This window comes from Dinoponera quadriceps, unplaced genomic scaffold (assembly GCF_001313825.1).
Source record: "Dinoponera quadriceps isolate SergipeBrazil2010 unplaced genomic scaffold, ASM131382v1 scaffold367, whole genome shotgun sequence".
Lineage (NCBI taxonomy): Eukaryota > Metazoa > Arthropoda > Insecta > Hymenoptera > Formicidae > Dinoponera > Dinoponera quadriceps.
Window position 1 is genome coordinate 88,442 of NW_014554712.1, and position 19,775 is coordinate 108,216.

Sequence of the window (19,775 nt, forward strand, 5' to 3'; positions counted from 1 at the left end):
TAATAATAAATTATATCCGCTCTCGTCGTATCGCTCATCGAATAACTTTATTGAAGTCATTATCTGTTTACAGTACAGTCCTCCGTGTGTACTCAACGACATCGACAAACATGCAATCTCTCGTCCTCGTATTGTTGCGATAAACTCTGTACGTCGTGTGTATATACCGCGTGTAAAATAAATTCAACGTCGTTTCGTTCTCTCGATAAATCTCTCCGAGTGTGAAAATTGTCCGCGCGGTCGTTTTACGACATACACACCGGATGGGGCTTCTTTTCTGTTTCGGAAAGGCGGTCACAATTATTCCGAGCTCGGACGTTGCGGAATACACAATATTGGACACAATCGCGGAAACTCGCGCTCGCTCTCTCTCTCTCTCTCTCTTGTACCGTGTGTATGCGTGTGTTGTACGTGTGAGTGACGCGTAGCCGGATATACAGCTTAAAATACACGTACGTTACACCTGCTGCGTCGCAAAGTCGACGAGGACGGAGGTGTCCTCTTGTCTACGTAACTACAGTACCGTGCGCGTCGATTTCAATCGGACATTTCTCTCGACGATTTCGAACGGGCTGTTTCTCCTTCGGCTGCTTGGTGTGAACGCTAGATTTATAAAATGTGGATGAGACCGGCGATTATACGGAACGATTACGTGAAAACGGTACGTTGGAGATCTAAGGACGCGTGTACATCCGTACATTACTCTAAAATGAGATACGGTAGACGCAAGCGTTTGACGACGAGATCTTGGAATTGCGAGAGAAAGAGATAGTGAGAGATAGAGAGCAAAAGTGAAATGGACGATCACCTGCAGAGATTTACTGCAGGCTTTCACGTAATCTACAGACAATCGCTCTGTCGAATGAAGCCAAATGCGCGTCGCGAACAATGACCCTTTTGTAACATTACTCATCGAGCGATTGAGTCGCTGTCCAACGCAATATATCACCGTCGTACGGAAGAAGAAGTCACGCCGTTCTAAGACGCGCGGCGGACTCGCTGCCGCCGATCAAATTTAAGCTGGGCTTAAACATCGCTCTCAAACTTGAAGCTTAAATTTGGTCCATCTACTTCACACTCGAATGACATCGGATTTAAGCTTGGTAATAGATTTTTAAAAGTAACTACCAGGCCCTAGCGTAAAGGACGTGTCGATAGTACCAGGACTCGTTCTACCTTTTTTTTTATTTTTTTTATTTTTTGCTTTATGCTCGGTATCCTTGACCCTTTGAGTGCTGTGAGAACGCATACATGCGCTCGGAGTTCGCTAAGAACTATCGGCATTCAAAAACTTTGCCTATCTGTACGTTTATTCTCTCTCTCTCTCTCTCTCTCTCGGCTTGTTTCAGCAACAGCTTCGGGTTGTGGGTTTTATCACCTCAAGTTTCTATCTCTAAACCTTAAGTTTTTATTCTTGTCGCGTTGCTCCCACACTTAAAGGGTCAGTACTTGAAGGAAAGTTCTCAACAATTGTACGAGACTACGGTATTCTTCGTCGCAAGTGGATTCCCTCGAGCCTCCCCCTTCTGAAGTTCTTCCAGCCGACGTGCTTAGACGTTGTGCTTTTCTTTCCGTTTTTTCTTTTCATTTCCGTGCCGAGGCTCGGTGTCAAAATAAATCTCTTAAAACTGCATGCTCCGTTTCTCCAACAAATCTGCCAACAAGTCACTATTTTTCTTATCATCGGTAACCGTCGCTTGTCGATCGACCAGCGTACAACGACCAACAAAACAGCGCCGAGTGTTTCGCACCGGCGCCGACAAAGCCGCGTCCCAAATATTCTCAGGCGAGACGCTCCGCCGCCATCGCTTCGCCCAGGCGGCGTCGTCCCGATTTGGTAACGGCAGCCAAAAAATTCGCAGCCAGCCTGGGCTGCGTACAAAGGTCGCGAGATTCATATCTCGATAAATTGGCGGATGCTCATCCCCGTGGACGGGGACGCCGCACCTCTCTTCAGCGTATGTCGCGCATACGCACAAACTGCTGGCTGACTCCGACCTCCATGCCGTTACTTATCAGATCAACGTCGCTCGAGATTTTGATTATCTTCTGCTTGAGAAAATCCCCGTCCAAGTCGCACCCTTGCAGGTAGTCGGATATCACGTAGTTGTTGGCGAGCGCGGGCGGTTGATTTTGATTCTGCGGCGGCCGGTTTCGCGAACGCGGTATCTGATCCGCCGGCTCCATCAGGTGCGCGTGCTTCTTGCGCTGGTGTTGCAGTAGCTTCGCCTTAAATTATAATTTACACGTGATAACACTGTTACATCGTAACGTCGAGTTAACATTGAAATAAAGAAGCATTAACTATATTAACGTTAAAATATAATTTATGACATTACAAATTATCGCATCGTCATTGTGGATAAGTGTAAGCTGATACGAGAGGAGGGACCTACTTTGCTGGCATACTGTTTGTGACACCACTGGCAATTCTGAGGAGTGGTAGTGATGCTGCCCACCGCTTGGCTGAAGCTTGGATTCGGTAGCCCCGAGAATTCCGACTCCTTTTGCCGGTTACTGGGCGGCAATGCTGCGCCCGGATGGTTTTTCATAATATGCGCTTTACGTTTGCTGCTACTCTTGTAAACCTGAAAGCACACACATGTGTGAAGCGACAATAATTTCATTTCTTCGCTTATGTACAAATCTGTCCGACGAAACGACACCTTGTCGCAATATTGGCAGTAGTAGTCTCTGGTTTGCCGCAGAATCGGTAAATTTAATTCTGGCACAGACTCCGGAGCGACGTCGGGATGCCGCTTTGCTAGGTGATTCACCAGCATCCCCCTGCGCTTGAAACCCACCAGGCATTGATGACATTTGAAAATGAAGCGATTGTAATCATTCGGATTCACCTGTCGACAGAGTGATTGTGTAACATACAGAGATGTGGAAATATCAATTAAATTCCTGTCATTTCAGCAGATTTCGCTGACACGCACTATCGTGCGTTTACTTCACCACGTACCTTTGGCACAAATTTCTTCTGTGTCATTTGTTCCTCGCCCGTTTGCGGGCTATGTATCTTAGTCATGTGTTCCTTCAACTTGTCCTTCCTCTTAAACCGTCTACCGCAGTTCGCACAATGAAACTCCCTGTGCAAATGAAAGATTCATCGAACCTCTTTCTTTCCTCTATGCATGTGTGAACGTACAATCGTCGCTAGCTATACAAGAATTGGCCCTAGTACCTGTGGTCTGAGTGTTTCAGCAGGTGCAAGCGCAATTTGTCGACCGATGGGAAATGCTTCGCGCAGTGCTGACACTTGTGCTTCCTCTCGTAATGATGCGCCCGGATATGTTTGCGAATAACCGAGTATTTAATGAACGTTCGCTGGCAGTGAGGGCAGTTGAATATACCGTCCTGATTTCTGTGCGTCTCAATGTGATCCTTCAGCATCGCGCCTTGGCAAAACAGCTGCCTGCACATCGGGCACTCGAAGACTTGCTTGTTCTCTGCGAATTGCGTCAATAATTGCGGCAATTAGCGTGTACGAAAGGCGGAGGGCTCGTCTTGTCGTCCTCGCCGGCCGACTCTCTCACCTTTATGCGTTTTCAGATGACAGGACAACGCGGAGTTATTCATAAATCGCTTCAAGCAGATATTGCACGGCAGTGGTTTTTGGTCCTCAGCACCATGCGTCAACAAGTGCTGTTGTAATCGTATCTTCGTAGTAAAACGCTTGTAACACTTTGAACACTTGTACCTACGTAAGGGAGTTAATCTCTTCGCCTTGGGCGGCACCGTACGCCCGTGCTGAGACACGTGATTCGCCAGCTCGCTCTGCTTGTGGAATTCCGATCCGCACTGCGGACACGTGGAGTTTTGATTCTCGATTTTGATCTCGCTGGACAGGTGGACGAGCGCGTGCAAACTAAGCAGAGACGACTTCCTGAAGAAGAGGCTGCAGGCGGAACATTTCCACTCCTTGCGCTTGTTCTGCTGCGAGTTCTCCTTCTCTTTTATGTTCCTGCCGCGGAACACCTTTACGCGTCGATTGTAAAAGTTGCCGTCCAAGCGCGGCCACGCGGGCGTTTGATTGGCGATTTCTGGCGGAGAAGGAATACCCGAGTGAAAAAGAGGCATCGTGACGATGAATGTTCAATGAGATACAAGGGAGACCGGGATTGGCTCGCAGGACAACAACGTTATTACACAATGACGTTTCGTAACATATTATAACGTCTTCGAACGCGTAATGTTTAATGTTGTATGACGTCATTGTTAATAATATTTGACCCAAACATGAAAAGTAACATATTTATACGCTATAATTTTAATATTCGAGAATATTATGTCGTCAAGCAGTTTAGTAACATTTATCAAATATGTTAAAAGATATTTAAATTAAAATCAATGAGTCAAAAAATTGATTTAATGTTTCTTACTTGTTGGGGGTGTCTTATATATGATAACCCACTTGGTAACCGACCTACTTTGTAACTACGACAGTGTCGTTTCCGTTACGTGTTGTCAAGTATAATATGTGGCAGAAAAGCTGCGCAACAGCAATGTAACAATAACGAACATTGTCGTTAAAAATTACAGAACAGGTCTACTGTGGGCTGCCTGTGAATTCGCTCCGGCACAAGAGTAGCTTCGCAGTGATGCTGCACGTCTCGTTTAGAAAGAAAGATAGGTCCACAGAATAGTAGTTAATATGAGAATACAGAGGAAGGTTGTGTTTGTCATTTTTGTAGAATTTCAATCGCAATAATTGGTTGACAGAGAAGTCCCAGCATTCCCGAAGATTTTACGAACGCGTTTTGATTCCCTTAGTGATAATACTAATAGCTCACTTGTACCTTTCTCGTCTTTTGTGTCTGGTCTGAGTATGGGTAAATTCCTGCGAATCGCATAGTCAGGACTAGGACCTGCCTTCAGCTCTTCCTTTGGCGAGATGTTTCTGTTAGTCAGAAACACTATTCCGTCTTTCTGCTGACAGATTATCAAGTTCTGCTCTTTGTATGTCAGTGCTGGTCGCACGAAACGCATCCAATTTGAAGTGTCTGAAAATCACGACGGAGACACGAGAGCTTGACACGTCATGAATCGAAAAATTTCTTTCACCAGGTGCGACTACTCACTCTCGTTGGAGACGTCTACTTTCAAGAATTCGCCACTCTCAGTTTCGTAGAGCAGTGGTAAAGCATTTTCGAATGACGAGCCGTCGTAAGGGCACAGTACGCCTTCTATGGGCCCGAATTGTGTGCGTCTTCGGATGTCACGCTTCGTAAATACTCCGTAAGTCACTCCATCCGCTGCAGCGTGCGAAGTGGATAGTTTGTTTAACGAAAGATATGATCCTGGCAGTGTTGCTACAGCACGCGATGGTACCGGTTGATCCGCGATAGTGCACACGTCGTGCAAGTTACAGCTGTCGTCTTTGGCGCAGTTACCGTCATATTCGTCGCACCCTGTAAAAGTATGCACAAGTATCTAAATAAATTGTACTTCTTAACACATATTTAAGATCAACCGCATGAAATGTGACTGGCGTAACACTTACAAAAGTCTTTCTTGTCCGTTATACGTCGTTTGGATCTCCTTACGTCTTTCTTCTCAATAGTTTTCTTCTTTTCAGACGGAGGCGCCTCTTTGGTGATCTGCTGGATTTCCTTGTCACAGATTTCCAGCACGGATTCATTATTGTCCTCCTTGTTTAAACCTTCCGTTACTGGTGGCAGAGCGTTACAGATTGAAACACCCTCCGATTGATTGTCCTCTATCTCCATGTTTTGATTTTTGAACGTGTTGATGACGTTTATTTGATCGTCCTGCATCACCAGAAAGTCCCTGCTGAGAGCAAAGTCTGTGCCTGCTATTCCCGTTAACATCAAGGGAGTCGACGAAGATTCCAACTCGGGTGCAGATTCTGTAAACGTGATGTTACGCATTCAAGATACACGGCGTACGAAGATATTGTACGATCCCGCCAAAAGCACCAACCATCGGTAACGTAACATCAATGCTATAACTTCCCATTCAACAATGTAACCGTTACATAACACACGTATCGTACTTACATCTTTGAGTGGGAAATTATGATATTACGTTACTGTCAGTTGATTTACTTTACCGGAACGTAATATACATTTAAGATACAACAAAAGCGCAATATAGGGGCACCGTACATCATCTCGAGATAAAAATAAATCATTCCTCACCTTGCATCAAAATTAATTCACTGTTGACACCAGACACCAGCCCTTCTTCGTTCCCATTGTCGACAAAATCCGTGGAAGCATCCGTCTGAGCTACAGCTTGAGCATCGATCGACTGATGAGCCAGCTGAGTTACATAATTAATATTCGTCCTCATATTTGGTTCGGGTTGAGATATCAAGGGAGAGGATGGGCCCTGAAGTACAACGACGGAATTGTGAAAGGGCGAAGACGGCAGTTGGACAGGTGTAGGGGAGTATCTAGCGGCTGAGCTCATGTTCGGGTCGAACGGGCTGACACGATGCTCAAATTCAGACAGAGGGGAAGCTGCCCGCGGGGAGAAGATCTGCTCGTACGTGGGAAACAACCGGGAATAGTCTCGCGGTTGGTCCTCCACATATTCCACCTGTCAGAAGAGCGATCGTTCCAGCATATATATATGTGTATATATATATATGTATATCATTGACAGTTGATCACTGTTATTCAAAACGCTACTCACAGTCAAAAATAGGAGCCTGTTGTTGTTCAGCTTCTTCGGTTGTTCGTACAATGACGAGGAGAACGAGTGATCGGTAGGCCAGTTGACCGAAGTGTCAACTCCCCTGTCGATGTTCAAGGATGTGGCTATCTCGAAGGAATGGCCAGGGGCCCCCTCAGGAGGGCCCCTTGGATCCATCTTACGTTTCGCACCGCACCAGAGGTATGATATCTCGTCGTTCGCACCTGCCAGGGAGTCGCATTCGAAGGTTCTGTGTGAAATGAAAAATTGACAGGGGGCCCTCTCTTTCACCTCAAGCGGCGCAACGTGCGATCCTCGGTGCCGCGAGATCGACGCGAGCAGTCGACGACATCGCGCCAGCAGAAACAGGTGTTCCTTTCAACCGAGACCCCGTATTATGAGCGAGAGAAGACTTACCAGAGCCTCAGCACATAGGTTTCGAAGTCGATGCACCTCTCGCTCGGTGATGCACCCGCTGCAGCGGCACTGGTCCGTCAACAACCGACGATGTCACTTTCGCCCTGCGATTCAGTGCCGTTGAAACGGCGGGAAACTTTGAAACTCGCATCTCGGACCTTCCGAGAATTTCAAGTAACGCTTTAAGCCTCGGTTAATTATTCAAACCTTGAGTAAAATTGCTTCTTGCGTGTCTCCGTTCGTCACGTTTGATTTGGAATTTGATAAATTGCAAAAATTAATATACTTAATTAAACTTCGCGCTACACCTTGAGATCGAAGGAAGAAACAAAAAAATCGTCATGAATTTTTCGATTTTAATGAATGTAATAATACGTTGTGTAATGTAATGTTCGTAGCAGCGTTTCACTCCCCCCTCCTTCCCACGGCCGTCCGTTATTTCCACCCTCCGCTTTTGCCGCGAAACTCATGAATGAGGGCTGGGACATTCACCTGGAGAGTTGGGGGACCGCGACTTTCCTTAACAACAGCGGGGCGGACACGCATAAACAAGACAAGTCTGCGATATGAGAAGCCGATCGATGTAAACGACGAAAGAAGCAACTGTTGATCAAACTGGCAAATATGGTGCAATTCGACGAAGCGAGACAGTTAATGGACGAGATGATGAAGGCGACGATCTTCCATCCGTCCGAGAAGCGTCGGATGCTGGAAGACGATAGGAAAACATTCCTGGATCCGAATCTGATTATGGACGCGAGGCACAGAATATTTCGCGAGGAACTATGCAAATCCTCGAGCAAGGCTGCCATATTAGCAGAAGCTAGAAAGTACGTTCACCGTCAACTTCATAATTCGTAATTATCTATAAATTATGATGAAATATATGAATTTGTGACTTTCTGTGTTATAATTTTTAAGTTTTGGAAAATATAATTTTTTCCTCATTTTTCCGCGGATTTTTTCGGTTTCTATTCCAAGGGTAAGAAAAATTCGTTTAGAAAAATTCGCGTGTATTCGATTGAAATCTGCCACATTTATTTTTTTTCTGTTATAAAGAAGAAACGCAAGAAATCCTTGGAAAAACTGGAAAAGACTGGTTCTTCCGAAACTTTAAAATTATATTAGGTTGGTGCGTATGAAATGTCGCATTCTCTTTACATGCGGACGTTTTCCTCCCTGTTTTCGTTATACTTTTGTATTTGGCATAACCTCATTCATACTCGTATTGTCCATTGCCAGAGACTCATTTCAACAAAATAGGTTTTCTCGAAGGTCTTCCCTTTTTTATTTCTTTTGAGTTTATTACCGATATGAATTCTGCCGACATTCGCGTCATTTTCTTATATGAGTACAAACTTGGTAATAGTGCTGCAAAAGCTGCACGCAACATAAACCAAGCGTTTGGGGAGAATACGGTTAACAATCGGAAAGTGCAGCGTTGGTTCGAAAAATTTCGGACTGGCGATTTTTCACTGCAAAATGAGCCGCGCGGAAGACCCAAAACGTCTGTGAATAATGATGACCTGAAGGCTCTAGTGGAAGCGGATCCAGCCGTATCCACGAGGGAACTTGCTATCAGGATGAAAGTTGACCATACAACGATATTGAGACACCAAATTGTACTCCCATCGCTTGTGAATCGGCATGGCCCGCTACTGCTCCATGACAACGCTCGGCCGCACACATCGCACAAAACAATTGCGAAACTGAACGAACTGGAATATGAAGTTTTGCAGCATCCACCATATTCACCGGATCTCTCGCCGACCGATTTTCATTTTTTCAAGCATTTAGAGCTGTTTTTAAGAGGCAAACACCATGAAAATGAAGACAGTCTAAAAAACTCGATATCAGAGTTTATTAATTCTAAAGACCAAAATTTTTTTAAGACAGGCATCTACGCTTTAAAATCTCGTTGGGAGAAGTGTATTGAAGCGAATGGAGCATACTTTGATTGAATAAACAGCTTTTGAAGAAAGATATACAGTTTTATACAATCACTTAAGAATCCGACATTTCATATGCACCAACCTAATATATATACTTTTTGCCTTGTTATTGTTTATTTCGTTTGCTAAAGAAAATTCTTACATTACAATCATTTTCTCATTGCAGACTACTAACACAGGAAGAAACGAAGGAACAGCAGTTGAAGAGAGAACAAGCTCTCGTGGAAAGGGAATTACGCAAATTTGAGCAGGATTTGCAAAAGTATCATCCCAAATGTTGCGGCCCGTATGCGTGTAGCAAAAAAACTATAGCTAGTTCAAGTGACGAGGGCTTCTGGAAAATTCCCAGTAGAGCCGGAGAGAAGGTGAAATTTATTTTCGAATTAAATTAAACACTTAACAATCTTCGAAATCATCCCGAGCAGCACAAATCGGTGGCTAACCGTTGCCTAATGTTGACCAAACGTCGGGCAACGGTTAGCCAACCAATTTGTGCTGCTCGGAATTAATTCGGATTTACAACCAGACAGAACAGATTTCTAAAAAAAGACCTCTTAAAGAATGCCTGAAAGATATCTAAAAAATAGAATGTCTTTTAGACGTATTTAAGGCATCTTGGTAGAAAAAATTTGTTCCGCCTGGAAATAGATGTAGCAAGCAAAATAAAATGTAGTAAGCGTAATTTCTGACACAATGTGCTTTCCGCGCTGCGGAAAAGTCGCTTAATAACGCTTAAATCTTAGGAATTGCGACGTCTGATAATGATGAAAACGCTTTTTGCTATTGACATTACGTTGTAATTAAAATAGTGCTTACTATACCTATTACGGATCCGGGCTCGCTAAAGAGACAAAAGAAGAAAATAGATTAATAAGCATGATCGCTCGCGCTTATACAGCGGATCGTCGTTAATAAGAGAAGATGCAAAACAGCCGAACGAAAGGTGGCGATCGTCAAGAAGAGGACGTTCGCGGAAGTTTCCGAATCGAAAGATTCCGTGCAGCCTTCGATAAACGAGATCGAGGGAGCACCCTTTGGCACCATCAAAGTGACCATCAAGGATAAGCCAAGCTGCGAGTCGGAGGAGCGACGATCGCTCATCCTAAGATCATGTTTCGATATTTTGCGGGAGAATGCGCGGGACAAGCGACGACTTCGGGAGATCAAGATCAACATCCAGGACATTATGACACGGAGAAGACTGAGGCGATGCATTCGCGTGTGGCGGACACATGTGGAGAATCTGAAGAGGGCTCGACGCGAGGAACACGCGAAAGCGAACACTAGAGATTCCGACGCTCGCAAGATCGACACGCTCATTGGCAATATCGTGGAGATGCAGAAGGAGATGACGAAGTGCCGTAAAATGGAGTCAAAGGATTTCTCTCCGAGCGGAGCGCGAGACGCGAATGCCAAGAAGAGGATTCCATCCTGCAAACCGTTCGTCGTCGAGTCGCCGGCGCAAAATCGGTTGAATGCTCAGAAGGAGATCATACGCAAGCAGAGGATGAAACTGGCCGAACAGAGCAAGCTCATCGAGGATCTGAAGCTGAAGCAGGTACAGGAGGAGATAACAAAGTCCGGCGAGCAGACTGTGAACGCGGCCAAGGAGACTCTGATGCACTGCGGTCAGCAGACCAGAAGAACTCTGATCCAACTGATGAGACAAGCGGGTTACAGGTAGAATTTTTTCTCGCCGTACTCTTAATTCTTTGAAAAATAAAGATGTTTTTAATCATTACAACATACACAGTCACATATATAGGGTGTCCCATTTAAGTCGATCCACGCGATTATCTTCAAAACTACCGGTAATATCGGAAAATGTTTCAGATGAAAGTTAAATGAAGGGGGGGGGGGGGGGGGGCAAANTTTTTTGCATGTGGAGGTGTAAAAAATAAAGATCAACTTCGTATTTTTTATACGGAATCATAGACTATTTACTACATTAATCGAAGTAGCTCTTCATTCACTGTAAAAAATTATTGAAATATCTTGCCAAAAAGTGATCAATTTAGGAGAAATGTTAGTCGACAATCATAAAATTTGCAAAATGCTTAATTATGCATCAATTAATTTCTTAAGTGTTGCGAGAAATACTGTCTCAAGAAAACAATTAATGCGTAATTTATTAACTGGAAAAGAGCAGCGGGGAATATTAATATTAATAATTGGGATGTACAAGATTGATTTGACGTGGAAGGTTGATTCATTGAATACATTGAAGACCTGGAAAAATATTCGGCATGTGCGTTATTACACTGTGAAACCAATATTTTTATCTTTTCATAACTTAAGTCATTGATATCTATAACGATCGGTTCTTATTAACCTTATTTTTTTTTTTATAGTTATCTTGCCTTTATTAGTCACTAGAATGATAATACTGCGTTTGTTTATTCTTGTTAATGTTTGATTGTTTTTTGATTTCTTTGTTTGCATAGTTGCGTTGTATGTTCAATAACCATGTACATTAATTAACTCAGACATCCGACAACAAATTATCACGTATCATTGCTGTGTATATTCTGAATATACAAACGTGTGCAAATTATATAATTATTAGACTTGGTCTACAAAACACTAAAAATTACAACTTCTATTCAAATATATCTTTATTCATTCTTTTTTTAATATTTTAATATTTGGTATGCATTCCTCATGCCGATCTAATAAAAACAAACGTTATTAACTTAATTATTGAAGAAAAGAAGCCCAAGTAAATTTTTTAATCGATAAATGGTTTTTAAAAAATTCAATTTATGTAAGCAAAAATTAAAAACGTTGCAATAAAGATAGCAATTAGCAGGACAAATACAAACAACACAATAACATATACTGGTACTGTCCAGTAATGCTACCAATAGGAATAACAAGAAAAATTCCGTACATCTTATATAAGTAGAATTTTCATTGAGAACGGAATCTATAAATTTTAAATATGAGAAAATTTTACAAAATATATATTCTAATTGTACAACGCAATCATACACGGACAAGTAAGTAATATTAGAGGTTTAGTCTAGATAATTTGCATACGTCTGTACACTCTGCTCTCCTTGCATCTTTTCAAGTTAGCTTGATACGTCGCTCTCTTCACGCATTGATCTTTTTTACGGTTCGCGAACTAGACTACGTATTAAAGAGGAGATGTTCGAGTCTCTGCGCCTTCGTCTCGTGATAAATTAAATCGCGGGTTACGCGAGGAGGGTAGTTGATCGTTTCGTTCTCTCTCTCTCTCTCTCTCTCATTCAATCGTTTACCCTTTACCCGACGCGGCAGGGACAAGTCCTTGACGGCGCCGCTGCGCGTGCCGAGTCCGCCGCAATTTTTGGCGCGGATGGAGGCGCGAGCGGAAGCGCGGAGGAACAGGGTAAAGTCGCGCGAAGAAGCTCGGCGGAAGAAACTGGAGGACGAGAGGAGGCAGGAGGAGGCCGCCCGGAGGGGGGAAGAGCGTGAGAGGAGGAGATCGCAACTAGAGGTCAGATAATATGAGAGGTCAAAGTATATTAATATCGTACCGGATGTGCATCGTATCGTACACTTAGCGCACGCAGCTTTTACCTTGCGAGCAAAATTATCCATCCGCGAGGGACGTCGTCACTAAATGCTACGCCGCGATATACAATATCTTGCGCAGCTTATTCTACATTCTAGCATCGTGTATATAGATTCGAAAACGCCGCTTACACGTTACATTTAGAAGTTTTACGCGACAGTTTGATCTAAGATCACGCCTTTCGCAGGCGCAGCGCGAAGCGAGGAGAATGCGCGAGGAACGGGAGCGGCAGCGGGCGCGCGAGGTAGAAAGGTACGAGAAGCTGAACGCCGCGGCGGAAGCGTTTTATCGCAAGCACCTGTTGCGACGCTACGTAATGCAACCGTTCGTCGCGCTCGTCGAGAGGAAGACCAATAACATCGGCAAAGCGAACGACCATTATGAACGGCGTCTGCTGGGGAAAGCGTTCGCCGGCTGGAGGCTGGAAACGGAACGTCAGAGTCGAATGAAGATCGAGCTGGCCGCATCGTTGTACGACAGAAACATATCGTGGTGCATGCTGCAGCGATGGAGGGGATTCGCGATGGAGGAGAAGAGGAAGGAGCAAGTGGCGAAGGACTTCTCCGACATGAGACTGCAAAACAAATGTTTCGAGCTGTGGAAGATAAGGAGCGTGGAATATAAAGCGGAGCGATTGAGGAGCGAACGCATGGCCTCGGGATACTACGAGGAAAAATTGAAGATAAAGTACTTTTACATGTGGAGAAGATATCCGAAGATAGCGCCGGATATCGCGGAGAGCGAGCGTGTAAAGAATACGTGGCGGGAGATAGTGCAGGAAGTGGTGCCGGATTTCGACCCCAGGCAGAGAGGTGTACTGATAGAGGATTAGTTTGACGAGTTTACACGCGTGTAACGCGGATTTCACCGTTTCAGACCGTGAAACAACCGGCTGGCATTGTATCCGGATAAGGTAAAGAGCAGCCTAAGTATGCGTAAGATGAAGCAGCTTTCTCCGTTTCTTTTTGTCCTCTTCTTCGCAGAATAAAACGTAAATCGTCACTATACACTTTTTGTCAATTTTAGATTCTTCTTCTTCCTCTTCTTTACTTGGGCTCTTGTTTTAGATATACATATATACTCGATTAGTATAATTTATATCATATTACTCGTACACAATGGCCACTTTATCACAGTTACAATAAATATACAAATGGTTTGCACAATGACACGTTAAGAATAATGGTGACTATAAAGCGAGTTGACGTCTCGCGATATGTTGCTGCCACGCGCGGTCTCGTGAGGGCAACGTTACGAGCACAGCGAACATTGCACTCGCCCGAAGTTTACGAAGCGTTAAACACGCAAGTACCTGACATTACACTGAATCGATGGAGCATGGCGATAGGGCCGATGGTAACAAGTACGCTCTAATTTACCGCCGCTTTACCGCTGATTTAGTCGAGTTAGCGCGCCATGAATGAAATCTCTCACGGCCTCAACGATAATTCCCTAGTTGCATCGAGTTTGATTTCGTAATATACTCCTGTACGGAACGTAGTGCACGCACACTTTGCGAAGTGAAATTCGTTAGTCTAGCCTAAACAATTGCTACCTAAGTTTTGCAGCAAAATAACCGTGAGACATTCTTCAATATTCCATGATCATACTGACTCCCGGCGTCCAACCGTCGCTCGTTCGACGTCGTGCCTTGGTAGAGCAACCAGAGGTGATACATGAGATAGCAAAAGACCACTAGACCGACCAGGAGACTGTAGAGAGCGGAGACAAAGCAAAGAGCGATGCTGAAACAATAACGTATGAAGATTTATACATCGATCGACCGGCGGGCGGTAACCAGCGAGCAGTTGCGCGACACCGTTTATCTCTCGGACTTTTGCTCGATCGTTGGCACAAAACGAATCAAGAAATATTACAATATTTACGACGCTAACTCGAAGAGCCGGCAATTATCGTTATCTCGCGATTATTCAAGCCTATGTTACAGATCCCCTGTACTTTTCCAGTTTACTTTACTAAACCGGTGATGCATCAGTGACATCCAATCGCGCTTTCCGTGGCGATATACGTGCGTACTTCTCCTTTTGTCACGGATTACTTTCTCACAATGTCGTATCCAGCGTGTTTTAGTGTTCTTGGTGCGTATCAAAGTGCAGAGACACTGTGAATTAATACGTACTCTAACTGGTGATACACGTCGCTGCAGTCATCCGGTAGAAGTACAGTCCCGATGAGAATGAATGGATGACAGACGCTGGTCATGGTCAGGTTGGAACCATAAATGAAGGCGATCGCAGAAAAGAATAAACAGCCTAGGTACCACCTTAGGTTGCTGGAACCTATGCAGCAGTCCAACCTGGGAAGTGTGACCAATTAAAGTATTAAAAATAACAAAATCCCCAGCAAATAAATCGTCAAATGCTCATGTATCAGAGTGATTTTTCAAAGAAGAGAAAATATCAAAAGGAGAGGGGGGAAATATGAATAAAAAGAAGTGACGTTCCTGTCATACCATTTGCAATGATATTCCCTGTTAAGTATACACGTCTGGCACAGGCGGCAGTGATGGGCCCTGGGTGGCGCCCGTCTCCTGCACGCGGTGCAGAGCTCGCCGCTGCCTTCGCCCAGCTCCAGACCCTGCACGAGGACGCCTTCCTGCGCCGCGTAGTCCGCGTTCAGCTTGGCCCGATAGCCGCACCAGATACCACCGATCACGCACACCATGAACAGCAAGTTCTCCTCGGGCAGGATCTCCAGCAGCGGCACCACGCTGATCTCGAACACGAGCATCAGCATCAGCACGCTCGTGATCGTCCACATGAGGAAGAACTTGGTGCGCAGCAGGAACCGCAGGAAATTGTGGTACAGGTAGTAGACGAGGATCGGCGTGGTCACGAACACGATGATCGTGCAGAGGACGGCCTGGGCGGCGATCACCGCCAACGTCGGCACCACTACGAGTGGCAGCATCGCGTCCACGGAAATCTGCTTGGCACCGGCGCGCCAGCCGCATGGATTACGCAGCCTCTCCCAGACGGTCATGCTTTAAAACTCGGCGAACAAAAACGCGCTCGGGAACTCGGTTCACTCTGTCATGAGTGAACGGGATGACTGGGTGATTTCTAGGTTAGGTTAGACTCTCGGCGCCATGCTGTCATCAACGTTCGCCGCTCACCGGGCCGTCGGTGACGTGAGGCGACGCGTTATTCGTCCTTATGAAGAGATAATTCAGGAAAGCGTGAGCGATCACGCAAAATCGAGTCGACAGACGTACGGGCGAAGATCAAGTGGCAAACGCCATGTTGTTATCGACACTGAACTATGGTAATATCGGGATGTGCGCACTTATTCAATTTCATGAGCCGAGAGCGAAGCGGGAGAGAGAGAATATGAAAACTATTGTGGCCCTTCTCGACATATTTTCTGCGCGTGCTCAGTTCCATTTGATTCCCTTTGGTATCACTCGGTTTAAAAGCAAAGCGCACAAATAATTTGCTTCCAGTACGAGCGAAATTTTATACTTACAATGATAAATTTCAATATTAATTAAAAATAATACGATACATCTTTTAAATAGATCTTGCAAACTCCTTTCTTAATCATTGGAACTCTTCTCTTAATAATTATGTCGAATACGTTTTACATTAGTATATTTTTAAGCCGCTAATTATTAACTCATTCTTATCGATAAAAGTGCTTTAAGTGTGAACTTGCCAGCCAATCAGATGGCTTCTCAGCCACTTTTAGAGGCACTTTTATCGAGTGTAATTTATATAAAAGTAAATTCAAAATATGAATCTATGGAATCGGTTTGACTTTTTCACGAGATTGTACAACAAGAATGGTGCGTTAGTAGAGAAACATCTCTCTCGGTTCGCTCGGCGCGTTTCGTTCCCAAGCAGAACAAAAATACCTAAAAACGCCTTAAACATACCTAAACGACGTATTTTATTTCTTAGATAGATCTTCTTAGATCTCCCAAACGTCTTCAAGAAGTCGCTCAGAAATTTGTTCTAGCTGGGTTATTATTATAATTTAGTAATTATCGAACATTACACAATAAATCGTCACTTCGAGAGCAACATGGCGCCAACTGTATGCCCGGAGCAGGTGGTAATGCGTGAATTCGAATTCGCGAATATCGCTGATTGTTTACGGAGAAATCTCAGCTGCTATAACATGTCACTCCATTCGTCAGAACACGTCGAGCAGCTACGTCGTCGTCCACTTGGGGGTTATCAGGGGATGAGACACGTTCCGCCTCCGAAGGCGCGATTTTTCGAATCTCGCGCGGAATAAATCGCGAGTGCGCGCGAGAAGAGCGCCACGGTGCGGCTCACAGTCGAAGCTGCACGACGATGGAGATCCACGTTGTTGTTTGAAGGATCGGCAGTCGGAGCAAGTCGGCACGGCGCCTCGTAATGAAGCACTGATCCAGGTACGCCGTGCGATCGGCCGCGTCTCAGCAGCCGAACGACCATTCGACGCATCCTGAGGAGTCCCACCCCGACGACCGGCTTCGTTTAGCTTGCTGACAGATCCAGTGAGGACCGTAGATCTTGCGTGCATCATATCAAGCCTGTTCCTTTTAACTGCACTTGTTGCACTGCCGTGTTGCACTTGCTCCCTTTAACACACCGACTCGTATGACCCACATTCGGAATTAGATAATTATATACTCGAAAATTGTGGGGGGGGGGGGGAGATCGAACGGTCGAATAAACGAGTTGAAAGGAACAGATTTGAAGGTTGCGTTGTCGTACACAGACACCCGTTCGTTCCGGTTGTATTGCTTTGTACCTTTTGTATTTTGAACAAGATGTATGTATGTGGTCGATTCTAGTCTGCGTATTTATCTTGGCTGTGCTTTGCGTATTTAGAAAGGACGGAAGAAAATGTCGTTGAAAGTGTGAAGTTGGAAGTTTAACGGATTCCTTGCGAGTTCCTTCGAAAGATTCAAAGACGAAGGCTCTCTCAGCTGATGTGAAGCGCGCGAATGAGAAACGGCAATGGCGGGAATGTGACATAATTGAAAATCTTAGGTCGTAGAGGATAAACGGGAGAGGGTAAAGGAACGTGAGGGGGGGGGGGGGAAATCGCTCATCGAGAATTTATTTTTAATTACTGACTTTGTGTGGTAAGTGCACCGAAGGTTAATCGTTATCGGTCTCGGTGATTTGTTGTTTATCGTAACGTCGCGCGGGAGTCGTGAAAAATCTGCGCCACGATAATATAATTAAACATATGTTTTCGCGAGAAAAGCCACACGCAACCGATTAAACCGCCGAGACTTTCATAAATCCGAATAACCTGATGATTTAATCAAATATAAAAAAATCACTTTAACGTGTCTTCAGCCGAACACAATTTTTTTCCTCGGACCTGAATTCGTGAAGTGGAAATTATCTGATTTGACAAATATTTCGCTTTTCACGTTTTTGCCTTGGAGGAAGTCACATGGTTGATATCTTAACGCGAATTCGTGAAAAGTGTAAATTTCCTAATTTCACTTTTCACGTTTCCACCCTGAAGGTAAAGTTACACGATCGAAAGGCTGATCGAAATATTTTCGATATTGAAGACCCACATGTCGAAGCGATTTTTATACGTTTCTCCTTGACTTTTTACGTTTCTCGACTTTCTCCGACAATGGAATTACGATAGTAATCTTCCAAAAATCGGAGCGGAATTATAAATCCCGAAGCTACTAAAATTGCAACGTCCGATTTTATCGCCTCGCTTATTTCTGGATTAGCAGAAGCACTCGCGAGACGCGACTTTCGATCTTCTCCAGGAGAAATGTGTCGTATCACCGTGTTGTTGATTTATCTCACTGCTAGGCAGACACTGAAAAATTGCTCATGCCTTTAGTGCACTATTATCGTCTCGTCGAGGGGACGAGAGTTGATTAAAGCACGACGGAGCAGAACTTCATTAAGATAATCGGCCACCATAATAACCGACCAACTGCGAGAGTTAAAGATTGATCGACAATTACGGCTGCGTGTGGCTGTTGCGCATTGAACTGCTCTCAATTGTTTGCACGTGTTATTGCGATTATCGCTGTTTGCCGTGCTTACGGCAACACGATTGTCTCACGCCGCGGGTGGGAGAACGCGGTGTTCTGAAGATTGTCGATAACTGTATCTGAAAGGACTCTCCTCGGTCGCAATTAATACAACACTCGATATTCCGGGTATAATTATAAAGGATGTAACTTCACGTAACTAATTGTGTGGTAATTTCAGCAATTGGCCTCGCATTTTCGACGATGCAATACGAACGACAACAAAAAATGAAATCATTCGAGGACTATGTTAATCATGTTGTTTGAATAATCTGCGGAAAATTCAGAATCAAATTATTATCGACAATTATATCTGAGAAAGAACTCTTCGATCGCAGTATCCTTATATTCCGGATTGAATTATAATTATATGTAGAGGGTGTAAAGTCATCTAATTTTATGCCAACAATTGGTCACGCATTTTCGATAATACGAACGGCAACGAGAAATGAAATCAATCGACGATTATGTTAATCACGTTGTCTGTATAATTGTCCGAGGAATATTCAGAATCAATTGGTTGCGATGTTCGCGATAAATAATTGACCGTGAAGATGAATAACACATAATCGATTGTTACAGTAACGGGCACTTGTTACGATCGAGAATCTTCTACTTAATGTCTATAAAGTAACGGCGATTGGTGATTATCAAATTGTGTACAAGAGCGATTCTACATTAATGATGTGCATCTTTTTGCGAGTGATTAACGAGTGTCTATCTTTAGGAGCCTGTTTTCACGAGCCAGTTATCGCTTATATCGCGAGCATCGCATACACACCACGATGTGTTAACGTAGTTGCTGATTTCTTTCCGCGTTTGTCGATAGGTTGCCTCTACAGGCCAAAGGTACATGATTCATAAGTTTTTTCGTCACGGCTGAGAGAAAGCGATTGACGGCGCCGGAACGGGAGGCTCGACCACCGATTTCCCCTTCCTCGTGAACAGTCGCTACATGACACGCACCCTGAGAACTCGTCGACGGCACGAGCTACGAACGGGAGAAGCGTATTCATTCGTTGACGCGCGCGGGTGAGCACCGGAGGGGACCCTTGTGTTAGGGTCGATCGCACCGGCGCGATAAACTCGATCAAGTAAACATTATGGCCCATATTCTGAACTCTCTCTATCTTCCCCCCCCCCCCCCCCCCCC

At 44.6% G+C, this 19,775-nt stretch overlaps 4 protein-coding genes across 9 annotated transcripts in view; 2 read left to right on the forward strand and 2 right to left on the reverse strand.

The window, feature by feature from the left end:
* Window positions 1–25: 25 nt before the first annotated feature.
* On the reverse strand, window positions 26–7,182 carry LOC106741102 (PR domain zinc finger protein 10-like). 2 transcript variants are annotated; one of them, XM_014612756.1, is made up of 12 exons: window positions 7,084–7,182; window positions 6,667–6,916; window positions 6,168–6,570; window positions 5,510–5,875; window positions 5,088–5,417; window positions 4,806–5,009; window positions 3,543–4,049; window positions 3,191–3,455; window positions 2,969–3,095; window positions 2,667–2,855; window positions 2,397–2,588; window positions 26–2,229 (listed from the first exon to the last, which is right to left on the reverse strand). In XM_014612756.1, exons 2-12 carry the CDS (start codon window positions 6,841–6,843, stop codon window positions 1,954–1,956), a joined length of 3,036 nt encoding a protein of 1,011 aa, XP_014468242.1. In that variant the 5' UTR covers window positions 6,844–6,916; window positions 7,084–7,182; the 3' UTR covers window positions 26–1,953. The 2 variants fall into 2 exon arrangements, with proteins under 2 accessions (XP_014468242.1, XP_014468241.1); XM_014612755.1 differs by having other exon boundaries at window positions 2,397–2,855.
* A 525-nt stretch (window positions 7,183–7,707) lies between these two features.
* LOC106740998 (calponin homology domain-containing protein DDB_G0272472) lies at window positions 7,708–13,626 on the forward strand. Its single transcript, XM_014612551.1, has 5 exons — window positions 7,708–7,917; window positions 9,167–9,415; window positions 9,925–10,715; window positions 12,318–12,516; window positions 12,782–13,626. Exons 1-5 carry the CDS (start codon window positions 7,708–7,710, stop codon window positions 13,424–13,426), a joined length of 2,094 nt encoding a protein of 697 aa, XP_014468037.1. The 3' UTR covers window positions 13,427–13,626.
* Window positions 13,627–13,699: 73 nt separating this feature from the next.
* On the reverse strand, window positions 13,700–15,941 carry LOC106741048 (palmitoyltransferase ZDHHC23). Its single transcript, XM_014612618.1, has 3 exons — window positions 15,068–15,941; window positions 14,735–14,911; window positions 13,700–14,339 (listed from the first exon to the last, which is right to left on the reverse strand). Exons 1-3 carry the CDS (start codon window positions 15,595–15,597, stop codon window positions 14,150–14,152), a joined length of 897 nt encoding a protein of 298 aa, XP_014468104.1. The 5' UTR covers window positions 15,598–15,941; the 3' UTR covers window positions 13,700–14,149.
* Window positions 15,942–16,908: 967 nt separating this feature from the next.
* The window catches only part of LOC106741047 (lysosomal-trafficking regulator), a 24,891-nt gene continuing 22,024 nt past the window's right edge, over window positions 16,909–19,775 (forward strand). For 3 of the 5 annotated variants that reach the window (XM_014612614.1, XM_014612616.1, XM_014612617.1), the window contains exons 1-2: window positions 17,012–17,098; window positions 19,452–19,716. The gene's annotated coding sequence lies outside the window, so the exon portion shown is untranslated. The other 2 variants (XM_014612615.1, XM_014612613.1) reach the window with 2 other exon arrangements.